Source organism: Astatotilapia calliptera, chromosome 14, assembly GCF_900246225.1.
Source record: "Astatotilapia calliptera chromosome 14, fAstCal1.2, whole genome shotgun sequence".
Classification (NCBI taxonomy): Eukaryota; Metazoa; Chordata; class Actinopteri; order Cichliformes; family Cichlidae; genus Astatotilapia; species Astatotilapia calliptera.
The window spans coordinates 22,297,996-22,320,580 of record NC_039315.1 but is presented as its reverse complement, the minus strand read 5'-3'; the positions used below and the strand labels follow the sequence as shown (position 1 = coordinate 22,320,580).

The window sequence follows — 22,585 nt, the reverse complement described above, 5'->3', positions numbered from 1 at the left end:
GCCAGCTGTTTGTGGTTCTTTATCATTTTTCCAATCCTTCAGTGTTGTTAACCTGCTGGGGAAAGATGTTTGTGTAAATGAGAAGAGGTCAGAAAGAGCTGGAAATGTATCATTGAAACAAGTTGTTTTGTTTCTTGTCCTTTGGCGCCCTCCAGAGGTGAGGAACGGAGTTGGCAGTGCCGAGGAGCTCTATGGAGACAGCTACGACTACTACGCCAATCAGGGCATCAGCCAGTGATCTCGCCTCACAGGATGAAAACAACACTACTCAGCGATCCCGTCATTCCAGTTTATCAGTGTAAAAGTGTCTCTCTGCCTCTGCTGCCCCGATTAACCGGCAGACTGCAGTATCCTTGTGTATACTCTGTAAATAGTACTATTTTTCCTCCCCCTCACACATACTGTACAATTTCAAAGAGCACTTTGTACTGATTGAATTTTGTCTCCTCCTCCTCTCACTTCCAAATGTTCCTCTGAGTTCCCATGGCCTGTTTCTTTACAAAGATCAACTTTCTTTATTTCTTTTGAGCTAATTTCCCAAAGCAGTTCATTCTTTTAAGCGCCATCAGATATTCTTCAGATGAATTTTATTTTTTATTGTGGCTTTGTCGCAGCATGGGGCTAATAGCTTACAGCCCATTGTATCCTGCCTCCTGGCAGCACTATGCTGTAGTTTATAGTAAACTTACCAACAGTAATATTTATATTTAAATAGAAAAGGAAAAAAAAATTCAGAAGCTGTTTACAGAAGTCCTGCCTTCTCCTCCAGGTGACAAACTCACATGGTGTATGTAAGAGAATTATTTTGATAGAGGCTCAGAGCCCTGCTGTCCTACCAATGCATGTAACTCTAAGTATCCCTTCTACTGACTCATGTGAGCTGTGCTCCCAGTACACCTGGTTTAAATGGTCCGGGGGGGGGGAGACTTGTGCTCCTGTTTTTATGGTAAATGGTGAATGTACATTTTTAATGTGTATTATGTGTTTGACTGGGTATATAAATGTGTGCAGTGCTGAGTGTGTAATTGTATGTAAAAGGTGATTAATGCGTGAGATGCTCTAGCCCACAAAGGCATCTGAACTTACGTGACAGTTTAGCAATAGTCTGGTCCTATTAGATTTCACTTCCTGTGCAGCCTTTGAGTTCAAGTACAGCAGTCAAGTCTTGTGGTATTTCAGTGCAGACGAACAAAATGCATCTAAAGCTTGGTTGCTGTTGTGAAACTGACCGCTGTGAGGTAGATGAAGTGGGCACCAAATGTGAAAATGAAGCTGCAAGTTAATCTAAGGGATACGACTGGTATCAGAACAGGTCAAGAGATGATTACCTTTTTGTGTTTTCTTATGTTGGGTATTACTGTGCCTCAGAAGCAAATGTTATAAACTCTAAATTAAAGTCTTAAGGAATGAAATAAAACAAAGTGTTTTGGGATATATTTCCCTTTTCTCTTGCACAGCTTTTGAAATCATGTTTGTCTGGATAAGTGTAAAGCGTGTAGGTTCAATAATTCTCAGAAGGGTGCAGTGTCCTCATTAAGATCTTAAAAAGGGTTATTTAAGTTATCTGGTAAAGGTCACTTGGCAGAAGTGAAACTGTTATTTTGAGTAACTCATGTATGTCAGAGCTTAAATGTATTTATGTTAATGGGAGGTATTACAGCTTCACTCATCTACTCTCTGAACTTCTCCGCCTTCTATTAGAGGCCTCAGATAAAATTTAGATGAGTACATGAGCTTCATCTGCATCACCCCACCTCAGTACCCGACAGTCATAAATACAAAACTGAAAAAAGTTTGACTTTGCAAAAGGAAAGGACAGTGAAGAAGACAGAAACTCATTTTTAATAGGTCAAAAAGCAGACTGTTGACATTTTCAGGCAAATACACTTAAACTTGGTAAAAGTTGCAATATAAAAATAGATCCTGGTATTATTCCTGTTAGGAATTGAAATGATTCATACAGTATCTTTACTGGAGGCTCTAACACATCAAAATGTGAAATACAAAAGCAGGTGTGAATACACCTATTTATGAATTACAACAGGGGGGGAAAAACAGTTTGCGATACTTCAAAGGAATGTGGGCACACTGAATTCTTGGTCGAAATAAAGTAAAACTATCAGAGCGGCTTTTCTGTTTGTTTTCCAGAGATGAACTTCCAAATTGGATATACACCAAAAATTTCTTGTATCTCGTTCAAACACGTTCTTAAATATCCAAATGTGACAGGAACACATTTCTCAGCATCAAACACACAAGGCACCGATGAGTGACGCTTTGGTCATCCTCATCTTGAACTACAGCAGCAAAAGCAGTCCGTCCTCCCAAATATTTAAATAAAGCAGCTCTATTGCACAAAAAAGTCTCATTGGTCAACATGTGGAGTCCTTAAAGTGCAACACTGAGCACGTTTCCTCAGTCCCTTTTAAAGGCAAATAACCTTATGTGGATTTTTCTCACGATGCTAATGATTTACAGTACTGTAAAAAAACAAAACAAAAAAAAAAAACGAAGGCTTTCCACAGCACGTACCTTCATCTGTTGACTGAACTCTGCACCTCACAGTTACACTACATTTGAGTGTTTTAAAAGCATATGGACACATTTTAACTGGTCTCACTTAGTTGCTGTGACTTCTACAAAATTATGAACAGGACGAAGGCCTCTGAGGGAGCAGGTCAAACAATGTAGCAGCTCCTTTGAAAGGCATGTCCATAATTAAGAACTCAAATTAAAGGTCAATTAAACACCTACACGCATTGTCTCTCTCACACGAACACAATCAGACCCACACAATTTACACATAAATAAATAAATAGCTAGAGCAGTACTGGCTAGTCTTGATGTTTTCGAAAGGTGTGGCTGTTCCCTGAACACAAGTTAAGTATCTGATGCCACTAAGCCTCGACTGCTGAAGCTGAACGGTGCAGCAGATACGTGACAGAGACACTGTCTTACTGCAAGTTTGCGCACAACAAAAGCAGCTGTTACTCAGAATGTGAAACCAGACGGTTCACCTCTGATGTTACAAGTCGCTGTAGAGGAATGTTGTTTCAGTACACCGTCTGCTTTCTTTGATGTCCACTCGATTTCCACAACCGAGCAGAAGGACCGCTGTGCATCGTAAGCTTTTTGGTGACGGGTTTATTGTGTGTGTGTTTATTTTCCCTCCCATCAGCAGATGTTAAAGAAGCGCATTAAAGAAGCATGAAATACTAATAAAACACTGGAACAGAGATTAGCTGAAGTTCGTCTTGCGCAGATTTTTGTTGGGTATTTCTATGGCACTGACTTGTAAAGGCCAGGAGCCGCTCATGATGCCGGCCTGTATGGCCACGCCGGTGACCACAGCCAGGTCAGGGTCCACTGATGTGTTGGGCTCCTTTCCAAAGTACTCACTAATTAGCCTCCTAATTCGCGGGATCCTGGTGGAGCCTCCAACCAAAACGATCTCATCCACCTCCTCCTTGTCCAAGTGACCCTCAGCTAACACGGTCTCCACAGGTGCCAGAATCTTCTGGAAGAGGTCCTCATTGAGCTCCTCGAAAAGCGTGCGAGTGATTACGGCCTGGAAGAGAACTGGAGGCGGAGTGGAGCTGTCTAAGCTGTCGAGAGTGCGAAGGTGCAGGGGCACCCGGATGGTTACGCTAGGTTGGAGGGTCAGGTTGAGCTTGGCAGCTTCTACAGCCTGCCGGAGATGGTGGATGTCCTCCTTGAGGGTGGGTGGGACTCCAAACTCCTGCCGGACTCGCTCTGTTGTGTACTGGAGCAACCTCTGGCTGAAGTCCTGACCTCCCAAATTATTATTACCTGAAAGCAAACAAACAAAAGAGCCCTTTAACATTATAGACTGATAGTATAGAGGTACAGTATACACAATACAACACTGTCACAATACAGAGTATATCAAAAAGAGTAAGTGCTTTCATTCTGCAGCCATTCACGAGTAATGATTGAAACAGATGGGATTTTTGAGTATCAAGTGGTTGCCAGTAGGAATCCTGTTCTGCAGAAATACAACAAGATTACATTCAGCAGACAGCCAGTTGAGTCAAGTCCCCTTGAGTTGTGCTCATCGCCAAAGACTCAACCAGACTGTCTGCATTTAGAAATGATACAATTATTTGCAAACCTTTAACATTCTCAAAGTGATTGCAGTCCGTCCAAGTCAGACTGCAACTGTTTTGCAGAAAGGTTGCCTCCTATCAGACAACCTGTGCAACTGCCTTTTGTTCAAAAGTGGTCAGGAATGTGCAACACCCAAAAAATGTAGTCGCCACAAGTTATAATATGTCGTAGAATGTGAAAATATTCAATATAATCACCAGGCAGCCACCAATTTCTTTGTAGACATAAACAAGTTGCTGTCCTATTTTTAATTGAGTGGCTGAGCTGTTAACTTGCTTTGAACAAGTAGGTAGATTTGTCAAAGCTAGTTGGATAGTTTTTAACACATTCGAGTGGACTGCATGTAAGTTTGCTTGGCTAACATCATCTCAGGAGTGCACGAGGTGAGCCCTCTTGTTTACAGTCTTCCCAAATTCTTTTCATTTATTTAATAAAATGTTGAATATGGATGTCCCTGTATCAATACAATGTCGCCATACAAAATACCGCAATACTATGCTGTATCGATGCCCCATCCCACCCCCACCCCACCCTTAGCGTAACGTTTCTCTGAGGTGACACCACAACAACAGTGACACAGTACTCCTGTAATCTTACCTAACACCACTTTGAACCACAAGATGCAGTAAGTCACTTATTTGGTAGTCAGAAGAGCAGCAGCTATGCAGCTTTTTAAAAATAAACACACAAACATGAGGTCATTTAGCATGCAAGGCATATTTCAAAGACGAAGACCACTGCTGAGCAAAAGAAAAAAAGACTTGTCGCAGTTTTGCCAGAAAACATCTTGATGATCCCCAAGACTTTTGGAAAAATACTCTGTGGACTAACAAGACAAAAGCTGAACTTTTTGAAGGGTGCGTGTCCCATTACATCTGACGTAAAAGTAACACACAATTTCAGAAAAGGAACATAACGCCAACAGTAAAATATGGTGGTGGTAGTTTGATGGTCTGGGACTGTTTTGCTGCCTCAGAAGCCTGGTAGACTTGCTGTGGTAAATGGGACCATGAATTCTGTTGTCTACCAAAACATCCTGTCCAGCCACCTGTTCATGACCTCAAACTGAAACATGCTTGCGTTCTGCAGCAGGACAATGACTCAAATCACACCAACAAGTCCACTTCTGAATGGCTTAAGAAAAACAAAATGAAGACTTTGGAGTGGCCTAGTCAAAGTCCTGACCTGAATCTGATTGAGATGCTGTGGCATGATCTTAAAAAGATGGTTCATGCTCAAAAACCCACCAATGTGACTGAATTACAACAATTCTGCAAAGATGAGTGGGCCAGAATTCCTCCACAGCGCTGTAAAAGACGCCTAATTGCAGTTGTTGCTGCTAAGGGTGGCCCATCCAGTTATTAGGTTAGGGTGGAATCACTTTTACACAAAGGTCCAAGTAGGTTTGTATTTTTTCCTCGTTAATAACAAACACCTTCATTTAGAAACTGCATTTTTTTTGTTTACTTGTCTCATCTTTGTCTAATATTTACATTTGTTTGATGACTGCTGAAACTGTTGAACCAAGTGTGAAATAAATAAATAAATGAAATGATCAGAAACTTAAGTGTGACAAACATAAAAAAAGGTTCTAGAGTATATAGAAGCATGTAACGTTGCTTGTTTGTTAACATGGTGTTTTAAAATTATATTCTACAGTCAGGAATGGTGGGGTTTATCGAGAGGCAGGGTACACCCTGGAAAGGGTCGCTAGTCTATCGCAACTTTATTACAACTATACCAAACTTTTATTTCTGGAGCTGTGAAGCACATTACCTGCCATTGCCCTAGTGAGGAACATGCCTCCCTGTTTGCTGAGTAAAGACACATCCAAAGTCCCTCCTCCCAAGTCCACCACCAGCACGTTAAACACGTCCACCTTGTGCAGGCCGTAGGCCATTGCTGCAGCCGTGGGCTCGTTGATCACACGTAAGACTGCCAAGCCTGGAAGACAGCGAAGGAAGAGTTAGCGTGCACACACTTCTAACATTAATGTGGGGTACGAGTTGTTTTTAATGATGCCTGAGAAGAAGCGCTGTAATGGATTCAAAGACTGGGTAAAGCTCTCTGTAAACCCAGTTTAATTATGTGCAGTCTTGAGACTCATTAGTAAACTGACCAGCAAGGTTAGCAGCCCTCGCTGTGTAGTCCCTCTGCCTCTCATCAAACTCTGCAGGCACTGAGATGACGGCCTGCTGCACCACCACACCCAGCTGTCGCTCAGCCATCTTCCTCAGCTTCAGCAGCAGCCTGGAGCCGATGAACTCTGGGGTAACGGTGAAGGTGTGGTTGGTGGAGATCACAAACTCTGCACTGCCCTTGTTGTTTATCACCTATGGCAAGAGAAGGATGAGAGGATGCTTTTTTTTAAAGTGTGGATCTAATATCACTGCATACACATAGTTAGGAAAGGTGGCTAGATTGGTTGCCTGTCTGAGCTGAAAACTTTCCAAACCCAGCCCAGGATGACCCACCTTGAACGGGTACCTAGCGCTCTCCTTCTCTAGGACCTCTGGCTCAAAAATCTTCCCGATGAACCTTTTGGCATCGTAGATGGTGTTTTGGGGGTTGATGTCAGCTAGGTCCACGGCTTCGTGTCCGGCCAGCACCGCGGTGGTGGTGAAAGAGACCGCGCTAGGGATGCTCTTCCTCCCCTCTTCATCCGCTATCACCTCCACCTCCCCGCTGCCCGGGTGGAAGACCCCCACGGAGCAGAAGGTGGTGCCCAAGTCCAAACCGATCACCTTGGGTTTTGGGGGAGGCAGGTACTGCTGACCCAGGTAGCCAGCCAAGAACAGGGCCAGAATCACCGAACCTGTGGGACGGTAACAGCACGCGCATCACAGGTGGACCAAACCATTATTAGCTCATGAATTAGCACCCTAAAACGGCTATGCTTCTACTCACCAATCATGGAGATTTCTCCGGCCATCGTCACAAGCCGTTACGAAGTCAACGGACGCTTAAAATTCACAAAAAATGTATTAAAAGCTGTGTCGAAACCGTGTCCGGCTTTTGACAACTGGATGACGACAAACGGGAAATTTTCAGTTCACCAACAAAATACACGTCAACTTTGCACGGCTCGTGGGGAATGCTGGGTAATGTAGTTTACGTCGTTTACGCAAACGCTACCAGAAACCCAGAACTCGGCCGCTTTGTACTACAAATCCCATATAGCTAGCAACGCCAACCGCAAAGGGAGCATTTTGAAACGTATGCACGAGGTTAACCAATCAGGGAAAGGCGAAACAATTATTTTTTTATTTATAAATTACTATCGATACAAACATGAACAAATAAAAGTAAAATATAATAAATTAATTATTAACTAAATATTATTATTATTATTAGTAGTAGTAGTATTAGCAATAGTACTATTAAAAGTAGACCTTAATTTAATCAGAATCAGAATCAGAAAGGGTTTTATTGCCAAATGTTGAGCAGGTTTACAACATTAGGAAATTGCTGCGGTGCTTCAGTGCAAACATAGTGTCATAAATTAAGCTAAAATAGACATGAAAATAAAAATAAGCATAAGAATTAAAAGTGCTAAGTAGATAGATATGAGTGCAGGTGGTGATCAGTGCCAAACATGGAATGATGCAGTGAACACAGTGTAGGGTCATGTGTTAGTGGTAATTAAGCTAAATTCATGTAGAGGTGCAATCCGTGTGTACAGATGTACTTGTGGACTTGGCTCTATCAGAGACTGTACTCTTGTATTACTTAGAGTCTTTAAATAAACACAAACCACATATTTAACTCTATTTTTAAAATGCTTTATTTACAAAAAGTTTTGAAAATAAATGAATGCTCCTTTTCACAGGAATGCTCACACACAGGCTCTCTCACACACAATCTCATTCAAATGCACTTTCAGAAAAAAGTATACTTGTCAATCTGTAGAGTATGCATTACAGACAAGATCTGAATATACAAACAGCTGTTAAATCACAGGAAAGGAAAGTAGACCGAAAGTTAAACAGAGATCAGACGTAACAAGAAAGGTCAAAATGATGCAGCTGTGATAAATAAAAGCTTTACACGCAAAAACAATTCAAGATTTAGAATGCAATAAATACAAATGACATTAATGTGACAAAATTTTGGCAACTTACTGCCAAAACTCAATGCCTATACCTATCATAGTGATAAAGTGACAAAAAGATAATATGAAGTTAAGAATATTGTCTCTTCTTTGTATATGCTAAAGCTTCCACATTAGAAAGCTTTAGCATATACAAAGCAAATTGTATCCCTTGTTCCCTCACTGGAACAAGGGATACAATTGTGACATTTTCAGAAAGTTATGGAATGAGTCTTTTAAAACCATTTTCATCAAAGTCACAAGAAAATGTGCAACTTAAACTCTGATCAAAGTATACAAATGACAAACATGTGCTTTAGGACTCCACGGCGTCTGTGACGGGCTCTGTGTCCTCCTTGCTGTCTGAACACTCTGACGGGATGAAGCAGCCCGAGTCTCTGGGACAGTCGCTGTCTTCCTCCTGCAGACTGTGGGAAGATTTGAGCTCCTCCGCATCCCTGACATCATCACCTGCAGCCACAAACCAAACTGAATTCAATTAAATGTCATAATATTCAAATCTGTACTACTTTACAGAATTGAAGCCATATTTAGATGCGGAAGGGTGACACCGTTTAATTTTAATATGATTTATTGCGATGATAGCGACGCATTATCGCAAATGTTGCTTATTGGTGTCAGACCAGAGGATGTTCTGGTGAGTTGTCACATGACCCAAATACATATGATTTGAAGCAGGAAACTCTAGAAGAAAATATGTCACCTAATTTTTTTTCCTGTAAACTGCAAAAATATTCTTCCTCATTGTTTTTTAAACTAACTAACAGAAGCCGCTAATCCGACTAATCTAGCTCAGCTTGATTAAATTACTGGTGTCTAATGTGAGCTTGGCAGGGTCACGCTGCAGCAGCTGCCATCTGTTTAGTTTCACTGTCAACCAAGCCGAGCTAAAAAAGAAATTACACTGACATTTACTTTGACTTTGTGCACATCTGCTTAAATTACACAAAGTAAAACATGAACGAAGCCACAAAAAAGGCCTGTGGATGTTTTTCCACTGTCATATTGGATTGTTTTGGAAAGTTTTGCTTTCATTCATGCAGGGATTTCTGATAATCAGTCAGACTGCTTCCAGACTTCAGATTACAGGAACACCTTCTGTCATGTTAAGCACTTTCTATCTAAGTAACAGGAAGTCACCAATAAGCTTCTCACAGTGTGCATGATGTATTTCTATTCTCTACGGCACAAATGTCTCAGCCTTTACCTGTTTCTACCCACATATTTACAGAGTGAACCCTTTTTTTATTGTCCCACAGAAATAAAGTGACAGAATTACACTTCCATTCATTTTATATTTATGGTAAATATAAAATATTTTTCTTAATTTAAAAAAGAGAGTTTTTATTTAATACAGTCTTTACCTTATCTTGCTGTTTGTTTGAATGCTCACTTCTGATTGGCTAATGAGTAAATTCTACCATGTTTTAACCACAATCAAACAAAGCAGCTCCACATGCTGCTTAAAAGACTTTAGGGATGTAATTGTATTTAATTACTGGACAAAGATTTTGCTGTCTGTACAGACACACACACACACACACACACACACACACACACACACACACACACACACACACACACACACAGAGTTATTATTTACTCAGAAAATGTAACTCTCATGACTGCTGGTTAAAAGACGAGAGCCAATTGTACAGTTTTTATTCTTTGTTTTATGGTTGCTGGGACGGGTTACAGACAGGAAATAAAGGGTAGGACTGGAAACAAAGGTTTAGGTTTTTATGTATTTTTCTATTATGTTAAAAGCATTTAGTTTGTGTATAATAAAATGTGCTATTAAATAAAATTGTGATTGACAATAAGTGAGGTAGCTATTAGCTTCTTTAATATACAGTCTCTGTGAAGACTGTATTGTATTTACAGCTGCTTCACATTCAGTGTGGTGTTACTTTCAGGCTTAACATAACACCGATTGAGCCTGCTAACAAAAATTGTTAGTCTCATTTGCTGACTCCTGCATCTCTGCTGCGAGCCAGTCTGTGCAGCCCACTTCTGAATACTGAAACCTTCATGAGAGGATCTTTATTTTTATTTTTCAGAATGTTCATTTTTCAAGAGTGAACTCTTATGAAGCAGTATCTCCCTTGACTAAGTGCTACATATTGTTACTTGTTAGCATTAGAACCAGTCACAATGATTGCTCGGTGTGTTTCTGACCTTCTGTGTAGTGGTATTCAGCAGCAGTGAGTAGCTTCTGTCTGTGCTCTGGGTCTTTGACGTTCAGCTCTATAAGATGTTTCTCCTGCAGGTGCATCAGGGACTCCACTGTTTCATAGCCATTTAGCATCAGTGCAGAAGCATATTCCTAAAACAAGAGCAACCACCGACTGTAAAACTAAAGCACAAATCTTTAAATGTTTTGCTGTCATGACTAAGTCTTTGAAAACTTTGTGATTCGTCCCCTAAACTAAGACAAAAGACCCCAGGTGAGCAGATCTGGTCCTCACCTCCAGATTCAAGCGTTCCAGTAACTCCAGCAGTGTTTTAGGTCGAGGTCTTTTGCACAGCTTCTGCTGTCTGATTTTGGGAGTCTCCTCTTCTTCTTCTTTCTCCACCAAAACGTCGACATAGATGAACTTGAAGTTGCCCACTTTGTTGTTGAGCATGCCTGTCCAAATGCCCATTGGAGGCTTACTGATGATGTTGATGATGTCACCAACCTTGGAAAAAAAAATCTATTAAAAGATGGTTGAGACTGCTTCATTGTTACTGCAGATGTTTCCCTGTCTAAGTACAGCCATGTCCATGTAAAGCGTGGACATGGAGAGTTACCTTGAGTTTGAGGGAGTCCGTGTCATATGGACTGGGAACAAAATCCGTGTGGACTCGAGCTCGGCCACAGAACTGTCCGTGATACGAGCCGTCCTCCTCCAGCCTCAGACTGTCTCTCTGACCAGAGCCATTGGACTCACTGGTCACACCACCTGAACCCACAAACACAACACAGCACAGGAGGATTACACACTCATCTAAGAGTATTACTGGTTAACACCACACATTTATTCACTATGTCTGGGTGTGCATTATGAGCAGATACTTACTGGAGGAGCTCTGGCCACTGTAAAGACTCTCCAAGGAGTTGCTTGTCTGTGTGGAGTTTTTCTCAGCTGGAGGGCTGCTTTCTGTCTCTGCATCTGGCTCTTTGTCTGTGTCATCGCCCTGAAGGAAAGAAAAAAAACGACAAGGCCCACGGTTTTAAAAGGCAGCAACGTTACATAAACAGATAAACAGGGACGGAGTGTGCACAATTAGGCAGACTATTCGAACGACTCCATGTAAAAGTGGAGGTGGAGGTGTAGGCTATGAAATTTCCAAAGCTAATCAAAACATCTTATCTTTCAATCGCTGTTTGAGAAAAACACAGATACTGCAGGAAGACACTTTTCGATGCAGATGACAGCAAACAGTCATCTAAATATCGCCAACAACCGCGTCACAGTTTGAGGATGTGGTTTCAGAGGAGATGAAAGTGATAAACAGAGCAGGTTTGCAGTAAGTGATGTCCGTGGCCTCGAATTTGTTGCACGCTGAGGGACTTTTTGATCACTTGCGCACAAATTCTTTAGAATAAAACAGCGCTGGAGAACTGAAGCATTAATGTGTGTATGTGAACGGTCAAAAACCTTATCAGAGTGCTCGGTTAATTGATGTAAAAGTGTGTGTGAGTGATTCAGCGACTCACTGTCTCCTCGGATAAAGACTTGGCATGTTTTTTGCCCATTTTTCTGCGCATGGTCAGTGAAATCTCCTTCATCTTCTTCCGGAGTCCAGCTGAGTTGTTTGGGTCTGAACTTTCACATTCTTCTGTGACCTGTGTGAAGAAACATGGTTTAGTACAAACTGAACGGGGATATTAAGGAATACGACCTAAAATAAAAACAAACAAAAACAAAACACCAACTCTTTTTCTTTTCTACAATTCTACAATTATATTTAGTATTGACAACATGTTTTTCTGTTCTCAAAAAATCCAGTGTGTCGCTTTCAGTCCGCTTTTTAATGTATGAGTGAAAAACCTGCATTAAGTATGGCAGTCTCATGCATCGGTTACACTATTATTGCTATTGAAGTAAATTTTGCTGACATCAGGGTTACAAAAGTGAAAAACAAGCACATCTACAAACCATAGCGGTTCCATTTTCCTTCGGTTTGGCCTGTGATGAGTGATGTCTGAGACCTTCAAATTTGCCAAAGCTTGTGGAGCGCTGTGGGGAAGGGTAAAAAGAGATGTCACACAAAGACGGCTAAACAATGTCTGAATAGCACAATCGTGCTGTGACCCGAGATTTCACAGGCCAAATATAATCAGTTTTTCTTTTAACAGTCTTAAAACATCTAGGACAAGACAAAAACCAACAAGAAAAGAAAAAAAAACCCTTCCTTTAAAATCTACGATTTTAAGTCAAGTACACACTAAATGAGAGCTTGTGTTTTAAACTTAAACGAATACACAAGTACGTTGATAAAACCAGTTTACCCTCAGCGCACTGGTGACACGACAAGTCGTTGCTGCTCTGGCTCAATTTTAATTCTTTCAGCTCCCCCCCCCGGGTTTTCATAAAACTAATAGTCAGCCTAATCTCTCCCAAGCCTCCATCATCTCCCCAGCACAGCACCAAAAATAATCATATAAATGAATAATCCCTGGAAATCCTGGTTAAATATGAGCTCCATACTCCTAGACAGCCCTGTGCAGACTGATTTAATGCAGCTCTGAGTGCACTCTCTGACTGAAAATACACTGGCAGAAATCAAGGTTTTATTTTAAAGACTTTCTTCACCATTTAAAAAATGAACTGTGACATATTCTCCAAAAACATCGCGCTGCTTCCAGCAGACTGTAGTTTTTAATTCAGTAATTGGTGATGTTAGATTGAGCCTCATCTTCTACAAATTTGTAACGGAGTCGATGTCACAAGTGAAATTTGGACCCTGAAGCTTTGATCATAATTATTTTCACCCACCTTTGGTTTGCTCCTTGCTTTGTCTGACACATTAGATGCAGCCCTCTGTAACATTTTCTAACTCCTTTTTTTTTCTTTCAAGGTGTTAGTCGGATCTTAGTCCTTTGCTCTTGTCTTTGCTGTACTCCTCTACAGAGAAGTGTTAACTGACACACAGATTATCTGTCTGATGGGCTGGCTGGCTCACTTCCTTAGAACGCACAGGATGTGAGGCAATTCACACTGTTTCTTTCAGTGCAGCTCTGAAAGGGGAAAAATACGAATGCTTATGTGTGCATTTTGTGGCCGGCTCAGCGAAACAACTAGAACCACTTCCAGGAATAGCGGCACTTCAGTTTTATAAATGTGGCATTTGCTTGTTCAAACATCTGTCTTGTATCTGCTACTCGTCTTTTAGACGCTGATGGTGAGCCACACCACCATGTTGGTCTGTAACTGTGCATAAGTATGCCACAATCACATACATGTAGCCACTCAACTCAGGTTCAATTATCCAATGAGGCTAAAAGCTTCACAGTGAAAGCTATTTTATGTAGTTCAGGAATAAAAAGAAGACAAAACCTCTTTTGTTTAATTCAATTCTTCTTTCAATATACCTCAAATTTTCCCTTTTATCAGCAATGGGGAACTCTGTTGCGGTAAATGATGCTGGAGTAATTATTCTTCTGAGTTCATTTCCTAATGTGGGGCAGAACGCTTTTGAGGAAGTGTGGATTTATGACAGAGGAACAGCTGAAAGTGGCAACTTTGGTGTGTCGAAATACCTTCCGGTCGACCTCCCCTCTCGGTGTGGAACTGAGGGTTTTTTGGCTTTATGTCTTTTTGGATACACTAAAACAAGTCACCCTTTTTCTAAAATCGGTGACGAATGATAAAAGTTACAAAACTCTTATCTACAAACACACCCACACACTCATAGTGTTTCCACTGAATCAGAAAAGGTGAGGGAGTTTTTAGCCTCCACAGGATTCCACCTTGCCTCTCTCATGTCGCCACATTGGGGATTTGCCATGTTTACACTGCGGTCGGTTGTGGAAAAGGGAATTCTGCAGACCTAAACCTCAGTCTAATCCTGCTGCTTGCAATCAACAACAACAACAAAAGAAACTCATTTTGTTCTAGATCAAGATTTTAAATTTCTTACTTTAGTGGTTTCCTGTCTGATTTAAAAAAAAAAAATCCACCCTATCTTCATTGAAATATTTTGTTGAGATACAGTTTTATGCCAAAAGTATATCAAAACTGTTCTGACATGCATTGTGTGCACTGTTAGTTCTGCAGAGCTAATGTTAACTTCCCCAGTGACAAAACAAGAAATAAGCAAATTCAGAGGAAATTAAATTAAAACCACTTCACTTGATTGTTTTCTTTTCTTATCACTATCTCACGGGAAGTTCGTAAAAGGACAAGATAGAGTCTTAACACCCTGCGCCATCTCTGTTTATAGTCCTCTGGGGATTTATTCTCTGTTAAATGACTTTCTGACTCTAAGAACGAATGACACCACAGATCCATGGGGATTTTGTAATCTCTGCACTGGATGGTTGTTTTCATCAGACAATTTTCTCCCTAGTCATCCTGGGCTTTGACAACTGTTTTTGCGTAACACATGGCTCACACGCCACACGTGCTCACCGAGTATCGCTTAGAGTCTAAAGCTTTGAGAGATGTCATGTGCGTGCAAATGTGCACTCCGTTGCGTGATGTTAGCAATGAGCTGCGCAATGAGGAAAATCCACAAAGTCATCAATTTCCACACCTACATCTCAATGTTCAACCAATATTAGCATCTGTAGGAGACGTTTTTAAAGAAAATGCAAAATGTTCTGTATGGGAGGAGGCTGGGTACATGTCAATAGCGCTGACATAGTGACCAGAATTAATTCTCATAGACCACAAAATGTCATCAGCAAGGCACCTAATTGGTCTTAAATGCATTCGACTGCATTTGACAAACCACAGACAACTATCTTGAGTGACAAGACAGATATGAATCCTACAGCTGATCACATGTCCACCACAAAACCCTCAGCTCAGCGTCATCCAGTCAGCCTGGGTCGAAAGGCAGCTGAAACACTCAGAGGAAGTTCTCTTGGGACAACCAATCTGCTGAGTACCTTGAAAAACTGTTGCCATTTTTAGTTCACTGCTCTTTAGTTCAGTCTCAGTACTGTGTGGCAATCAGCATGAAACTTACATTTGGTTCGGACAGGTCCACATCAGTGATAGATCGCGGCACCCTTGGGGGAATCTCAGGTTTACAGTCCTGCTTCAAGCAACCATCCTGGGCCACTACCTGCCGGTGCTCCTGTCTTCCTTCCCACTCCTTCACGTGCGCCGTGATGAAGTCATGGGAGTAGACACGATACTCTGTTAGAGGCCTGCGGCAGGTGTGCTGTACGGTCCCCCAGGCTAGACTGCTGTCAGCAGGGTTACTCCACCGCTGGTGGTGGGTGGGCGTCGCTCCACCGGGAAGGCTGGCCATGTCAGTGCATCGGCCTGGGGTTGTGTTCTCCTGAGAGGGGAGGGTGGAGAATTTACCCGGGTAGGGCCTCCTGTCTGATCTGTACGGCACTTCGGGAAAGTGGTGTCCCATCTGTGGGCTCATCATGCCAGGTGGGGAGCACACTGAGAGAGGGGACAAGAAAAAAAGTGACTTACAGTCAACAATTCTCACCATTCTCAAACTGGGATCAGACTCAAGTGTAACTTTATTTAACTTAGATGATGCAATGATTTGCTGTTTAACCCTCATCAGAGTTAAACTGAACTGGAAATGACTTAGTCAAATGAGACAGTTCACTGTGAGGATCACTTTACATGTCGAAGCAGTACCGAAAAGAGAGGAGGAAACAGGAGGTTGGCCAAACAGAGTATGTGTAGTATGTCCTTGGCTTTTGTAACCCTCACATCCTGAACCGCTGTGGCCCTCTGAGAGGTGTGAGGATGCCGCAGACACGTAATTTGAAGGTGCTGCAACTCTTAAAAGCAGAAGTAGAATTTAAAGTTGATTACTTTTTTAAAGGGCATTAACTGGAGTTGCCACATAACTGTAGCTGTTCTGCTATTTTGAGCCAAAATCTTTCTTAGTCATAGAGTCATAGAAATTCTAGAAACGTCAGGAAGGACAAAGGCAAGATTTAAAAATAACAATATCATTTTAAAAAAAAAACTCTTTTACTATTGTAAAGTTGTAAGCAATGTTTCTGATCTTTGTTTTAAGGCAGCGGGGTGTAGGTGAAGGTTAGAGTAAATGCTGAAAAATTGAATTTTATTCACTAGTGTTTTAAATAGGTTCAGGAAGAGACTGTGGTTTGGTTTAAAATGCAACAAGTTAGGAGCAACGTCACTATTGTTACAACAGGTCACAGTGGCGACACTAAAGGATGTCCGGTGCGCTATCAGTGACTTTGACTAAACAGTTAAAGTTGACCCTCTGGGAATGAAAACAGCAGCAAGAATGAAACCTGTTCTACAAAACCACAAAAACCTTTGGTCATGATTAAGAGATACACGAAGTGTTAGATGTTTTCACATCATCATAATGCAAGTATTACTTTTATCAGCTATGATGTCAATGCATAAAACACTATATTAAATGTTAAAGTTGTCATTTAGTGTGCGCTTGCCTCATTTACTCATTCACACACACTCACACTGCAATGAATGCATCCTGAGCAGCTCAGGGTTCAGTAGCCTGTCTTGCTCAAGGATACTTTAGCATGCAGACATGGATTGAACCACCAATCTTCCGACATGTAATTTGTACCGTGAATACATTTTAAATTTACTGATGATTACTAGACATTAATTCTTTTGTATTAAATATACTATAGTGCTTTACACGTTTGCGTAACGAGCTAAAGATACCTGGTTTGATTCTAGAAGGAGACACAAAGCCATTTGGGGTTGTGTCCGGTCTAAAATATTAAACAGCTGATTGCTGTGTTAACCACTGTGAATAAAGGTGCAACCAAGAGTTTGAAATGATGGTTAATGTTGGTGAAAGCTCCTACCTCTGGAGCTGTTTGCTTTCTTTGTCCCTTCTTTCCCACTTTTCCCGCCTGCTTTCTTGCTGTTTTTGGGGTTTCTCCTGACAGCTGCTTTGGACTCTGTTGCCACTCCGTTGGCATGGACACTCTGAAAAGATAAACAAATGCACACACACTCACCATTTAAACACTTTCATTCCAGAACCTCTAATATCCCACACCCCTTAACATTGATTCATTGTGTGTGACCTTCTGGCAGGGAGTGTTTAACAGGCTTGATGAGAGCAATTGAAAATTTAGGGGGTTGAGTTTAGATTCTTTCAGCTGGTCCACTGACTTCTAGTTTAGATCTGTGAGGAGACAGATAGCAAGGGTGCCTGCTCTCTGTTAGAGGGGAGAGCTGTGCAGGACTACTACAAACAGGCAGAGTTGAATGGGTGAGGAAAATCTCATTACCATTAATAGTAATGAGATTCAATTAACAAAGGATAACAGGATTGCAAGATTTGTAAACATTATAAGTCTTTGCAGATATGCGCTCAGCGATCATGTGACAATGTCAGTGTTGTCATAATGTGTTTTGAGGAAGGAAAAATGCTGCTGAACCGGTTTTGGCAAGCTATGCTTTGTTTTCATTTAACTATGATGGCAATAGGTAGATTGGCCATTGAGAAACCTGGCATGAGGCCTTTAAACCTTTCTAAACACGCACGCACACACAGAGTTTTCACATCCCTCTCTGCCATGTGGTCCAGAGATTACACAGAGAGGTGCACCCCTCTTTGAACCATCTGCACTGTATTATCTCTCAGCAAGTCACATCAGGTGGTGGTGTCGGTGCTGTTAAATGCTCTGCTGTGGTGTGTTGAAGGTGCTCAAACATGATGCTGGCACAGATTTATCAGCCTTTTGGGAGCAATAAACTTCAGAGTAGGCATTAAAACCAGCCAACCAAATGAACAAAATGGTCTTAAAACCTAAAACCAAACTGATACCGCTGTGGTACCCACAAAGATCTGAATGCATTGCATGACTGAAACATGTCTGCAGAGAGGGTTTTGAGTGAAACAGTCTAAAAGTGAAACGACTCTTCTAACCTGGCTTGAGGTCTGTTTCTCCTTTTTCTTGGTGCCAGAATGATGACTTCCTTTACCACCTCTGGTTTCTGTCCTCTGTTTCATCTTTCGCATCTCTGCAACAACACAATGTGTACACCTGAGGACTTTTTAAGGAATTTGCCTCAATGATTAGCAAATCTTAGAATTAAATTAAACATTCTCTCACTTGTTGTTTTCGACATCATTGCATATTGTCCCGACCAATGTTAAACATAAGGCCTGGGGACCAGAGTCAGGCCCTAAAATGACTCCAATCTGGCCCACTGGACATCTTTGGAATTTCGCTACATTTTACAGCTTGTCCTGCTGACAGAGACCTCCCTCCATTGCTGTTCATACTACACCAAAGTAACTAAATAATAGGTAAACAATTGAATGATCTACTATAGAAACTCTCCAAAAAGAACTGGGTATTTCCATTAACAGTCTGGACAAATGAGCATCCAGAACCTTTTCTCTATTTGTATTCATTTATTTCCTAAAACCCGAGCACAGAGAGTTGTGCTGACAGCATTTTTTCCATTTACTGCATCAGCATTTCTTTTTCATGTAGACAAATTGAGACAGTTTGCTAAAATTGCACTTCTTCTTCTTATATTAAGACATCTCAGGGTTTAGATTAAATGGGCTGATAAATTACTTTATACTAACAGAAAGGCGAATTTCAATGGTCCCGCCCATTTAAGATCACAGTGGCCGATAGTCTGGGGTCATTTTTTAATGCTGAATTGGGTTCGAAATCCCCACCCTGCCTTTGAGCGTCCTGCTGGGACTCCAGATGAGTGCTGGCATAAACTTTAGATGAGCTTAGCCTCTTTATTTCCTGCTTACCTTCATTGTGATTGTTGGCGATGTGAACTAAATCTTCTCTGCTCCTGGCATGCTGCCACACTGCAGTATTACAGCCGGGAGTGTCTGCCGTGGAGAGAGACGAGCGTTGGAGGTTTTAAAGCGAAAAGTTGGGGTGAATGGAAGCCACTGATAGTAAAATCATTATCAGCATTATGAGACACGGACATAAAGCCTGGTAGCTCGCTGGAAGTTTGAATATAAATAATATTAGAAGCTTCCAAAATACACATTTATTTCATCGCAGTCTACCTCAGGGTTTGTGAAAGGGAGTCAGGGCTGTAACACATGTTGTAAACAGTCATTATGCACAAGTTACACTTTAGCACTAATAAAAAGTGAAGTTTAGAAATTGTTATACTCACCTAGTGTTTCATTATCTGATGCAGATTTGGATATATGTGTCCTAAAAGTAAAATAACAAAGAAATATTTCATTATCTTGGATTATTATTTTTATTTAAAACAAATTAGACATTATTATTTTCTTCACAACACAAAGTAAAGAGCCTGGGACTTCAAAAAGGCAACTATGGAGCACATAAACCACAAAACATGACCACAAGACTGCAGACTCATGCTGTGCAGATGTCCACTGTGTTAAATCTTTCTATGCGTTTACAGCGTCAACAAAGTTGTACGTTGTCCAAAGAAAGGCCAAGGGAGTAAAAGGTGTTGACCTTGAATCCGCTTAGTCCAGCTAGCCCAAAGCCGTAATCTGCCTTCTGCTGGCCCAACAGTGTGAAGGGTCCTTCTTCTCAAAATACAGTTCTCTGTCAACAAAGCTGAACAATTTATAGATTTTTTTGGTTCCTATTGTGTCTTACGGATGTCAATCCCTCTTCTTTAAGCACAGCATTCCAATTTATTCTGCTCTGCTGCAGGAAGGATTTACAGTATTAACCCACAGCGAAAATAAACAGGGAGCCTTTCAAGCCATATTATTACTCAATGGGAAAGCTCTGTCACTGGCAGGGCAGCTTTATGCTTTCTGCACGCTCGACCAACAAAAGAAAGAGAAATAAGGCCACAGCACGCACTAGACGAACAGAAGCCTTAATTCCTTCCAGGATTACTTGATGTTTTTAATACAATTTTCCTGTCCGTTCGAAGCGGAGTGACATACATAATATGTGGAGATAGAGCAGATTGAGCTTCGAGCTTAAAGCATTGTAATGTGGGGGATATAGGACGATCTTAACATTCTTGAGTAATTTACGTCTGAGCTCACCTTCTTTTCTTCTTGTTCGAGTTGGCTCTCTGCGTCTGAGGCATCTCCTGAAAGAAAACAAAGCATTTAAGGCTGTCTGTACTAAATGAGCAACTTGCCACATTCAACAAAATCCTCCAGCTGATTCATGTAGAGATTCACTGAAACTGAACATTTGGCCTCGCCTCAGAGGCAGCTGTCAACTGGCTCTGCTCATCATTTAATAATCAGCTTTATTTTTTTTAGGTTCAATCTGGTTACATGTCACAGCTCCTCAAGGCCGTGACCCCATACAATCTGGTCATGATTGTTCACAAGCCCGCACCGCTCACAGTCTGTACAACATGCTTCAATGTACGAGATTTTCATGACACACACCATGGATATAGATCTTCCAGAGCCTCGCCACTTTGTGCCATCATTCAGCAAGACTGCCGGGCTGCAGGAGCGGCTGCACAAGCGGCTGGAGGAGCGGCTCGGGACAGGCTGTGGTGGGCCGTCGCTGGAGCTCTGCACCGCCTCGTACAGGCTGTCCATAGATCCCTCCTGATGCCCAGTGGACAGACAAAAAGACACACAGTTGTTAGAGGGCTGCAGTTTGGCAGCCGGATATGAAATTCATCTGTTTCCATCCATGTTTCCAGCACATAAATCTGCATTTCATTGTAATCAGATGCAAAATATGAAAATTTTAGTTATGAGGATTTGATATGACTGCAGGGAAATGTCACCAATGCTGCTCCAAAGCTCCTTTAAATTTGCTTGTCAACCATGGATGAGGGAATTTCGACAGAACTGATTTCAGCGTGGATTAAATTTTGTTTGATTCGTTGGGATTCCTTCTAGGAACGCATAACCAATTTCTCTCGTCAGCTCATCTTGACTGTACTGTGACGTCTCATCGGTGTACATGATAAAAGATAGTGCAGAGTATTGATTTTGTATTCTTTCTCTACTCAACCATTCCTGGTTAAACCAAACCACAAAATTCTTAATGAGTGGTCTGAGACAGAACTGGAGTCCTCCATCTTTTAGAAAATCAATCCCTGACTCATATGACTGTGGGCCAATAACAGGTCTTTACAGAGTACTCAAAATGTAAGATGTAGTGCAAAATGGTTTAAACAAAAAGCTTCCAAATGAAGTGTAAGTTCCTGTATTTGCAGGGGAACAAGTGTGTATTTTGAGATGCTGCTGCTTTGCTGCTGTGTTTGTTTTTTCTCTTTTCTAGATTTCTACCTGGGTTAACGGGCAGCACGAAAACTTGCTGTATGTGCTATTTGAGCAGAGTGGTTAAAAGGTGCGACATCCGTTAGAGATTCTAGGCAATGATGAATCAGTCTGATCATTTGTAAACATCCCCAACATCTGTGCAGAGACAAGTTTAAAGTATCCAACCCACATGTCACATCCCCACGTGCAGCATGACAGCTGCAGGAGCATCTGAGGTACCCATGTGTATATTGTGCACACGTGTGTATTCCTGCTTCTTATCTTAGCTTTTGTGGCTTCATTAATAAACACTTTTAACAGCACTTGTAGGCATAAAGAAATTAGTCAGTAATACATAAACCAGGGCTTCAAAATACATACTGTAATAAAAGAACTGCTGTGAAATGTTGCTTAAAACTTTATGGCAAACAAAGCTTAAAGTTTTCAGACAAAGGAAGATAAGAAGACAAGGTCGGTGTCAGGAGGACTTGTCTAATGATCAAACTTTCTGCAGCAGGTTATCAATGATCTATTTACCGAGAAGATGTAGCAGCAACCATTCTCATTAGATTAGTGCCGCGCTTTAGCATCATGTTTTGCTTCTTTGTAGGAAAACTGCGATTAAAAACCTAGATAGACACTCTGTAGCTTCCCACACATTTACGTATGCATAGTGTGTTATTTATTGATCTTCACGATATATTTCTTGTGGCTAACCTCAAATTTGCAACTCAAGTTTCTCTTTTACTCTGCGACTCACACACAGACTGTTCTGTAAAGAAGACAAATGCATGCATCTTACCAGAGAAAAGCAGAAAAGGTTCATGTTGGCTGCGAGGTCTCGGGTTCAGTTTGCTTTGGTGCGTCAGATGGAGGACAAACAGCGAGCCGAGTGAAAGCCAGAGGCTGAAAGACACAACAGCTCAGTCTGAGGCCAGCCTCGGTCGCCTGCTGTCTTCTCAGATTAATACCACAGTGAAA

General features: G+C 41.4%; 3 protein-coding genes across 8 annotated transcripts in view; 1 reads left to right on the top strand and 2 right to left on the bottom strand.

Annotated features, from left to right (window-relative positions):
• gdpd5b (glycerophosphodiester phosphodiesterase domain containing 5b) overlaps positions 1-1,432 on the top strand; it is a 44,412-nt gene extending 42,980 nt beyond the window's left edge. For 2 of the 3 annotated variants that reach the window (XR_003274376.1, XR_003274377.1), the window contains exon 17: positions 156-222. Coding sequence is in view for 1 of the 3 variants with exons in the window: in XM_026191300.1 (XP_026047085.1) it covers positions 156-238 (83 nt within the window). In the remaining 2 variants the exon portion in view is untranslated. Of the gene's footprint in view, positions 1-155 lie in introns of all 3 variants that reach the window. The other variant, XM_026191300.1, reaches the window with a different exon arrangement.
• Positions 1,433-1,798: 366 nt separating this feature from the next.
• Positions 1,799-7,206, bottom strand: hspa13 (heat shock protein 70 family, member 13). Its single transcript, XM_026191302.1, has 5 exons — positions 7,036-7,206; positions 6,603-6,943; positions 6,248-6,461; positions 5,905-6,072; positions 1,799-3,810 (listed from the first exon to the last, which is right to left on the bottom strand). The coding sequence occupies exons 1-5, from the start codon at positions 7,058-7,060 to the stop codon at positions 3,239-3,241; spliced, it is 1,320 nt and encodes a 439-aa protein (XP_026047087.1). The 5' UTR covers positions 7,061-7,206; the 3' UTR covers positions 1,799-3,238.
• Positions 7,207-7,901: 695 nt separating this feature from the next.
• Positions 7,902-22,585, bottom strand: samsn1a (SAM domain, SH3 domain and nuclear localisation signals 1a). Of its 4 annotated transcripts, none has more exons than XM_026193361.1 (15): positions 22,407-22,585; positions 20,771-20,938; positions 20,414-20,460; positions 19,549-19,589; positions 19,166-19,249; positions 18,314-18,408; positions 17,241-17,364; positions 15,422-15,852; positions 12,385-12,465; positions 11,943-12,071; positions 11,302-11,419; positions 11,033-11,190; positions 10,708-10,920; positions 10,418-10,565; positions 7,902-8,689 (listed from the first exon to the last, which is right to left on the bottom strand). In XM_026193361.1, exons 1-15 carry the CDS (start codon positions 22,428-22,430, stop codon positions 8,535-8,537), a joined length of 2,016 nt encoding a protein of 671 aa, XP_026049146.1. In that variant the 5' UTR covers positions 22,431-22,585; the 3' UTR covers positions 7,902-8,534. The 4 variants fall into 4 exon arrangements, with proteins under 4 accessions (XP_026049146.1, XP_026049147.1, XP_026049148.1 ...); XM_026193362.1 differs by having other exon boundaries at positions 11,033-11,184; XM_026193363.1 differs by lacking the exons at positions 15,422-15,852; positions 17,241-17,364; positions 18,314-18,408; ... (3 more) ...; positions 20,771-20,938; positions 22,407-22,585 and adding an exon at positions 13,225-15,412.